Source organism: Hydra viridissima, unplaced genomic scaffold, assembly GCF_058129835.1.
Source record: "Hydra viridissima isolate aposymbiotic clone 2 unplaced genomic scaffold, HvirCarnegie_v1 scaffold_15, whole genome shotgun sequence".
In the NCBI taxonomy this organism is placed as follows: domain Eukaryota; kingdom Metazoa; phylum Cnidaria; class Hydrozoa; order Anthoathecata; family Hydridae; genus Hydra; species Hydra viridissima.
In genome coordinates, this window is record NW_028324314.1 from 3,590,429 (window position 1) to 3,599,938 (window position 9,510).

The window sequence follows — 9,510 nt, forward strand, 5'->3', positions numbered from 1 at the left end:
AAAGAACAAAAAAATGGATGGAGTGTTATCAACAAAACAAAATCAGTTTTTAAGTAGTTTTTACACTCCATCTTTGATGTTTGTGCATGTTTTGCTGCGCGACTGCCTTATTCCAGTAAATAACAGGTAACAGGTATAAAATTATTTGGAATTTTTTCGAACGGTTTTGATGTCTTATAATAAGTCGCTTAATAAATTCGTGTCACCAGTTTTTTACAAAGAGAAATTTCAAAATGGCTAGAAAACCAACAGTAGATGAATTCGATAAAATCTCGTTAACTCAAATTGGTGCGAGGTTTATGAATAATCGCGAAGAATGCATAAAGTGGTTGAGAGAATTCGGTTTGCTTGCTACTGTAATGATTTGTCCCGTTTGCAACTTGCAGTGTAGCGAACAGCTGTACACACGCAGTGTAGATGGAATAACATGGAGATGTACTGTTAAAAAGTGTAAAAAGACTGTAAACATTCGCAAAGGCAGCGTTTTTGAGAAATCAAAACTGGAGTTGTGGAAAATCATTGGAATAACATACATATGGGCTCGTAGCGCAGGCAAAAGTCGGGGACTGTCGCAAGAAGATATTCAAAAAGAATTGGATATTGGATGCAGGGAAACTATAAGCGATTGGAACCAGTTTTGCAGAAATGTTGCAGTAGATTACTTTTTGAATAATCCTGTACAATTAGGCGGCCCTGGCTGTGTTGTAGAGATTGACGAATCTCTTTTTGCTCGCCGCAAATACAACCGTGGCAGAATTGTGGAAGGCCAATGGATATTTGGTGGTTACGAGCCAACAACAAAACAAGGTTTTTTAATCCCTGTAGCTCAACGTGATGCAGCAACTCTTTTGCCGATTATACATCGATGGATAAGGCCAGGGACGGAAATTTGGAGTGATATGTGGGGTGCTTATAACACTCTTGGAGCACAAGGCTTTCAGCATGGTACGGTGAACCACTTGCTTCACTTTGTAGATCCGGCAACAAACGTGACAACTAATCGAGTTGAAGCAATGTGGAGTCGCAGCAAAGCAAAGTTGAAAGCAATGTTTGGAACACATCGAGACATGATTCCTGACTATCTCAGCGAATTCATGTGGATGCAGAGGTTTAAAGAGCATGCGTTTTTTCACTTTTGGGATCAAATTGCTACTAACTACCCAGTAAATTAGGTGTTCGTAAAACTATTTGATGAACACAGCTCATTATTTGTTTGTTTATATTTCTTTATATACTGTAATGAATAAATTTAGTAGCTTTTCAGTAAATGTTTTAATTTAAGTCATTTTTTTGTTCTTTGTGTTTCTTAACGCTTGTAAAAACCAGGTAAATATTTTCAGCGGTTTGAATTAATGGTCTTAAAACTATCATTAAAAAGTTTCAAAATGGAGTTAAAAGCAGCGTCGTTTTTAACGGAAAAATGGAATATTCAAATGTGAATTAGAGTACTTTTTCTTTGTCAAAAATAAAAATGAATACCATTTTTTTCCGTTTCAGACAAAGATCTTTCAGAATCTGCAAAAAAAAAAGGGGGGTGCGAAACCAGACAAGCGCCCAAAATCGCAACTAATGACGATTGCACAGGCTGCGGATTGGCCAAAGATGACCTCACATACGAAAACAACAAGTAAACCAAAAGAAAGATACAAAGCCATAATACGAGACTTAAATATAATAAACAACAGACACTACGAACAAATGTTACTAAACCATAACGAACTATGTAACTAGAAACAAGAATAAGCCCTAACCAACTAGAAACATTAAAAAAAACATTATTTAGACAAAATTACCTACGACTACAACTAGATTACGAATTATGATTAGAACACAAATTACCTAACGAAATAGACAACGGAAGAAGAGGATGCCTTAACTATTTCTTGGGAATAATAGCTATAGACAACCACATGACGACAGAATACTTAAAATACAGATTAGGAATGTGGATATTTAACAAAAATCACAAAAGAAGCGGAGTTATATCATGTGGACCGTCAGATACAGGAAAATCATTCCTAGGAAACCTACTATATGGATGTTACGAACCATGGGAGGTAGGATATTTTAGCTGCCCAACAGGACCACAACCGAGTAGCTTCATGCTACAACAACTAACAAATTGCTTGGCATATAGATGTGATGAAATGATATTCGAAAATATTGGAGTAATTCAAGTATTAAAACAATTACTAGAAGGTAGCCAAACATTACACACAGACGTAAAGTATAGAGAAGCAATTAAAGTGGATGCAAGAAGTGTACTAATAACAATGAATGCAACATACCGTAATGAAATATTCAAATGGCACCCACAAAAACGAAAAGCATTTGATAACAGGTGCTTAATTTTGTTCATGAATAAACGATTAAAAGATATATTTAACGAAGAAGAATTAGAAATAATAAGCACATTTCACACAGATTTATTACTTTTATTACATGAAACAATAAAAGACAAAATTACACCTGTAATAAATTTAAATAAATATATACAATATAATTAAGACTTCAGTTTTTTATTTGCGGGTTCATCTTCGTTAACATCTCTTGTAACAACTTTAGAATACATAACAGGATAATTAGAAACAAATAATTTCAACATCGAATTCGGTACAGAAATACGTGGTTTCTTAGGATCACGAGAAAAAGGATCCAACATCGTCGCAAACGTATAAGTAATATCGTTGCCAAACATAACATTTTGAATAGTAGGAATAGCAGTAGCTGGTGCCAAATATAAATTAGGCCTCTCAAACAAAGGATTTTTCTTATACACTTGAAACGTATGAGTATAATGAATTTTAAATCTCACAGTAGTAGGCATCACATCAGAACCAATATAGGAAGGATCAACACATAAATATAATCTCTTAATAGTCTTATTTCCCTGAAAACGGGAAACACAAGGCAAATAATTATAATTACAATTGATTGAAGCGGCAGGATCCAGATCACCACTAAGAATACGATAATCCTGTATATCTTTCAAAATATAACTTTCCCAATTAGATAAATCCTCCGGTAAATATTGAATATCAAAACAATTGTCATATTTATATGGAGTAACAGGATCAATAGGAGTAGCAATACATTCAGTATAACCCTCCAACTTCTCAGAGGTATCTTTACGATAATATTGATCAGCTATACAAGGATAAGACATAAGCTCATGGCCTTTCGGATAATAACTTTGACGCACAAGACTTTTCATACCACTATGAGGGAAGCTAATAAATCCATCACGATAATCAGCGGGAGCAACATAAACACAACTATATTTAGTCAATTTAAATTTAGATTCTAAAGGATAATTATCAGAAGGATTACGATAATTCTCTATCCAAAATGATTCACCATCACCAGCTTTATCATAAAATACAGTATTACCAGGAACAGTTACCAAAGAAGGCATAATAAGATGACGAATCTCTTTACATAAACCAATATCATTAGTCCATTTATAAGAAAATAACATTTTTTCAGCAACATTATTACGTTCTTTAAGTCTGGGATCACGAGTAGAAATTTTAGAAGGATACATAGAATATGTCTTTGTAGTACCAGTACCAGTAACAAACATATAAGAATTCTCCAACAAAACACAGGAAGGTAAAGTACCAGGTAACTTTGATTTAGACTTCGTACGCAAATCGTTTAAAATATCAATATCAGAAACATCATAAAGAGGGTAAATAGAATCACTAATTGTTTGATCACCTTCAACATCAAATACACGCAAACCAACATTGGACATTTGCAAAGGAACAGAAGACTGAGCAGTAGTTTTTAATTGATTCTCAACTCTAACATCACATATTTCCCAAGAAACAGATTAATCGGTATAAAATAAGGACGTCGCAAATTCAAAATATTTCTCATTTTCAATTAACAATTTAGGAAACTCAGTAGGTAAATAAAACACTTTATCTTTCGTACTATCATCAGCATTAATAACAACATAAAATGTCTCCTTAACAGAGGCTTCCTCCCAATAACCTTTAGAAGGGTCCCATAACTGTTCAACTCTGAAATCTACGTCGACTGGGTCCACTTGATTGGGGGGTTGCTCGGCCATGAACGTTAGATTTAGTACCGCGATGAGACCAACCTCTTCTTCCTTTTGGATGAATAAAACTTCTTGTCAGTCTTCTCACTCGAACGGTTGAAGTCATACTGCCAAAAAGGATCGAACTTCATATTTTTAGCAGGTAAAACACCAACAACTTCAGCTTTACGTTTAGGAGGACGTGGTTTATCAACAGAAACAGGTTTAGATTGCGAAATAGGAGGACGTGGAGAAGGTAAAACATTAGGACGCTTTTTAACGAAACGAACATTAGTCTTATTAAAATCACCACCATTATCATCCAAATTAGGAACAAAAGGCACATTAGATTTCAAAGGGCCTTTCTCACGTTCCAAACGCTCCATATTAAATTTATAAGTGTCACGCATAAACTGTTTAATAGGCTTATTTTTAACAAACTGTTCAGCCTCAGACAACATCTCCTCCATGGAATCATAATCACTAAACACTTCAACTTCACTATCACTAATATCAGGAGTAGACAATAAATGCTCTAAATAACTCTTCTGACGAGTTAAACCCAACTCAGTTAAACCAATATGTTCCCATGATTGCGATCGTGGAGAAAGATTAGGACGAATCAATTTATAACCTTTAGCAAAATTACGAGCAAATTCAGGAAATTGAGAAACTGATTTACGTAATGCATCCATTGTCTGCAAAAAAGCACGTGTACCATCAACAGCAGATCTAGGTTGAATACCACCAAATATAGCAGAAACAGAGTTCCAAATTAATCTCGCTTTCTCAGGATCTTTAAAATGTTTCTCAGATAAAAAACCAACACGATCATCTTGATTAGGCATAACAACAGGTTTCTCGGATTTAGGCTTATTCCATATATATTTAGAATTATAACCCCTACATTCACCAGGACCAACATCACCAAAACCCTCAGATGGATCCCATCTAATAACATCCGGATCGTTTAACACCGACATCACAACCGCATATCGATAAAAAATCACAAGCAAATAAATTATGATCAATACATTCATCATATAAAAGCTTGCAAGCAGAATAACCACACCAATTACAATAAGCAGACGATATAAGAATAACCAACACCATCAATTTCAACATTGCGAATGAGGGATAATAAAACGAATCTGTTATAAATATAAAAACATCCAGTATAATACTATGAGATATTAACATCCGTATCTAAATAATTCATATATTATATACTATGAGATATTACACACAATCAATATTTAAATAGAGGATGTCGACAAATATAAAAGAATATAGTATACTATATTCTTTTACATTTGTCGACATCCTCTATTTCAATATTGATGATGTCCGCATATATATTTTATATATAACGTTGACAAATATTTATTTCTTTAATGGATGCTGTTTCAGATGCTCATTTTTTATTTCAGCATTTGCTTCGATGTTTGCAGAGTTCCACAAAAGTTGTTCGAATTCCGCTGCCCTATGATTGGTAGTTTAAATCACGTGATTTTCCATGACGTCACATGTTTATTCATTCCAATCGCTTCATCGATGATGTCATTGAACATGTTCTTCGGACGTCATCGATCACGTTGTGAAGCTGTGGTTGCACAGCGAAACAGCGTGATCAATATTTTGATTCCCGACCAGGTTTAACATCGCTATACCTGGTCGGGAAACAAAATATTTCGACGAAACGGACTTATTGTTTAAATATATCGTAATCACGTGATCAAAGTAAGTGCAAGAAAAATTTACCTATTGAAGAAAGTCTTCAGTTTTTTTCGCTTCTCTTAACTCTAAAAGCTAGCCATTTAGTTAATTTTAATTTTTTAATATTAGTTTCGTTCAAGCTGTTTAAATAATTAAATTACATATATTTTATTGTTTTTTTGAATTAAAAATGCCTGGAGCAAATTGTGCTTTTCCTGAATGTGGAGTTACAAGAAACTCTAAACACCAAGGTATTGGAATATTTCAACTTCCAAATCGGCCAGACGATTTTCATCAACAATGGAAAAAAAAAATTAAACATTTTGTCAAAATTTAGAAACTTTGACAAGCATCTCAAAGAGCGCATTGCAAATGGGATCATCTTTCTTTGTGAACTTTATTTTGAGCCAACGGATATTGAGTTTACAAGTAAGTTATTTTCTGAGTTATTTTCTTTTTTTGTGTTAGAATGTTAAAATATTATTATTTAAAATATTATTATTGTATTTAAAATCTTTTTACTCCTCATTGAACCTATGCCTGTAAAAACTTATTTTAGATGTTTGTTAAATTTTTAAAAAACCAAGGCAAAATCTTTTTTTTGTAGCAGAAGAATAAGTGTTGTTTTAATTGTCTAATTATGTTATTGTTTTTATATTATAGAAACTGGTCGAAAAACATTAAAGCTTGGTGCATTACCATTGCTCAAGATTCCTAAAAAATCTCATGAAACTGTTAAAGCTACTGAAAGAAGACATATATCTATTGTTAAAGACATTTTGACTACAGAAGAAAAACATATAGACAAATGCAAAAACTTTAGTGAATTTACTAGCATAGTAAAGAAGCTTTAACTCAATTGGTTCATATCATATGATGAAAACTTTATTTCATTTAAATCTTTTCAAACTTTTACGTTAGTACCATATTTAGAAGTTGTTGTTGGATGTAATCTAGAATTTTTTATTATTGTTTATGGATGGACACTGCCTGATGACCATCACTTGTATAATGAGTTTTTACAGTCAGTTCGTCATGTTACAATATCAAAATTGTTAAATAAAGTTCAATCCTTACAGTTATGTACTGGCATAACATATGACTTGGTAGATTGCGATAAAGATAGAAATTTAATAAATCATTCTATTCCTCATAAATTTGACTTTAACAATGTAAAAGAAGTGCCATTTGAAGCTAGTCAATATAAACGTCACAAAGATTGTTTTGTTATTGGTTCTGACTGTGAAAAGTGTGTAAAATGTTTAAATTTTGAAATTAATTTTATTAAAAGTAAAGTTAGTAATTCAAAAAAAATTGATCAACCAGCTCATTTGAATGCTCCGTTATCTGTTGCACATCCAAATCGCGTAAAGTTAGCAGTAGTTGAAGAGCGTTCTAGAAATAAAAAACTTTTGCAGAATATTGAAGGAATGCAGAAGGAAATACAGGCTAAAGGTATTCAAGTCAGCACTTGTTTAAGTTCAGATCTTGATATAATAATTAGTAAAAACCACAAATATGACACCATTTATGAAGCTTTTCTGGGAAGAACAGAATCGTTTATTAACTAGCAAAGTTCCAAGATATCATCCGATGATAATTCGATTTTGTCTTTCTCTTGCATTTAAATCAGCCTCAGCATAGGATGAACTTAGAGATGCAAACATTTTAACACTTCCAAGTGGGCGGACATTACGCGATTATAAGAATGCTATTCGACCATCTGTAGGGTTTAACCCAGCAGTGATTGCTGAATTAAGAGAAAGTACAAAAATACCTCTCCGATATTCAGCGATATGTAGTTCTTTCTTTTGATGAAATACGCATACAAGACAATTTAGTATTTGACAAATCATCAGGTGAACTTGTTGGATACGTCGATCTTGGAGACCCTGAAATAAACTTTTCCACCTTTACTGATGTAAATGATTTAGCCAGTCACTGTCTAGTATATTATATACGTGGAATTGCATGCGATCTCAAATCTTGTCTACCTTATTTTGCTACTAATGGTGTAACAGCTACGCAAATAATGTCAACATTTTGGAATGCAGTCTCTTTATTAGAACTTTGTTGTAACTTGAAAGTAATTGTTGCAGTTTCAGATGGTGTCTCACCTAATCGATCATTTTACAAAATGCATAGTGGATTAGACAATCTGGATGACGCAGATGTTGTGTATCGCACAATTAATTTATATGCACCTGATCGTTTTGTTATTTTTTTTTTTTGCAGATGCTCCACATCTAATGAAAACATTTAGAAACTGCATGTATCACTCTGGTGAGGGTAAATGTACTCGTAATCTTTGAATCCGTGATCAGAGTATTGTTTGGTCTCATATAGTTAAAATAATACAAGATGAACTAAATAATAGTCTTAAGGTTTTACCAACACTTAGTTATGAACATGTGCATTTAAGGGGCTATCCCCCCTAAAAGTTTCAAAATTTTCAAAAAAAAAAAAAATTGTTTTTAACTACTTTTACCTGTGTATAATTATAAAAATTGTTTTAAAAGTAGCACTTTCACCTATAACTATCTTAATTTGTCTATTTAAATAAACTATCGCAACGTGATATCCCTAGCAACGCCATAGCAACGCACTTGTTTACCTTTATACACCCTACATTTTACCTTAATTCAACCCAAATGTGGATTAAAATTGTCATGTACAAGCTTGAACAGCTTCTTTATGAATGTTTGCATGGCAAAACACAAAATGCTAATGAATCGTTTAATAGAATGATTTGGGACCGTATACCAAAACAAACATTTGTTTCGCTTACCCAATTAAAAATTGGTGTATATGATGCTGTTGCTCACTTTAATATTGGAGCAAAAGCATCACTTGATATTTTTAAAGAACTGAACATGGAGCCAGGCTTTCATATGATTGCAGGATGCAAAGCATTAAATAATGAAAGAAAAAGAAATGCTGAATATCGAATAAACCCAGATAATAAGTCAAGATGACAAATATTACGTGCCAAGTAGTTGAAAAAAAATGACAAAATAATTGAAAAAGATGGTAACTTGTATGTACCTGGTGGATTTTGAAAATTTGGATTTTTTTTTTACCTATTTTATGAATAAAATATTACTGTAATTAAAGTTTTTACTTTAATCGTGTTTTTCTCAGAATAGCAATTTGTGGACGCCGGCCAATATATTTGGAGAACGGTATGATATTTTTTTATGAAATTTTCATGAAGCATTGTCCATATCATACTCTATGATATGAATGGAATGGATTTTATTTAAATTTAAAAAATAAAGTTTTTGGTCAACAAAATGATAAAAAATTTGACCCTAAACTTCGGTCGTCCTGTTGTGGTGGTAAGAAAAAGTTATGAAAAATCTGTTCCACTCATATCATAGCCCTACCTTATAACAACATTATGGTTCAATATGGAAAGGTGGAAATGAGCCTATTTCTTTGTATTTTGGCCAGCGTAAAGTCATTTTTTGGTCATTTTAGGGGTATTTAGTGGTTACCATGGTAACAATATTGATTTTTTTAAAAAAAAGTTAGTGCATTATTCTTAATTTAATGTAAGCATGTTACCAATAATCATTTTTTGTAAAAATGCTTAGATTTAAAATCAGAGGGGGGTACCCCCTTAACTGCATATTCTGTAATGAATGTACGATATGCCACACAAGTTTTAGGTGCAAGTGTTGCAAATGCTCTTAATCAGTACTATCCTCCTGAAACACATGTTACAGCCGAACTTTGTTCACTTA

General features: G+C 32.8%; 1 protein-coding gene across 1 annotated transcript; it reads left to right on the top strand.

Moving 5' to 3' along the window:
- Positions 1-233: 233 nt before the first annotated feature.
- Positions 234-1,172, top strand: LOC149878228 (uncharacterized). Its single transcript, XM_090072511.1, has one exon. The coding sequence runs from the start codon at positions 234-236 to the stop codon at positions 1,170-1,172; it is 939 nt and encodes a 312-aa protein (XP_089928637.1).
- Positions 1,173-9,510: the final 8,338 nt, after the last annotated feature.

Excerpts from the sequence above, each read along its gene's own strand:
- LOC149878228 (XM_090072511.1), top strand. The coding sequence starts at position 234 with ATGGCTAGAAAACCAACAGTAGATGAATTCGATAAAATCTCGTTAACT.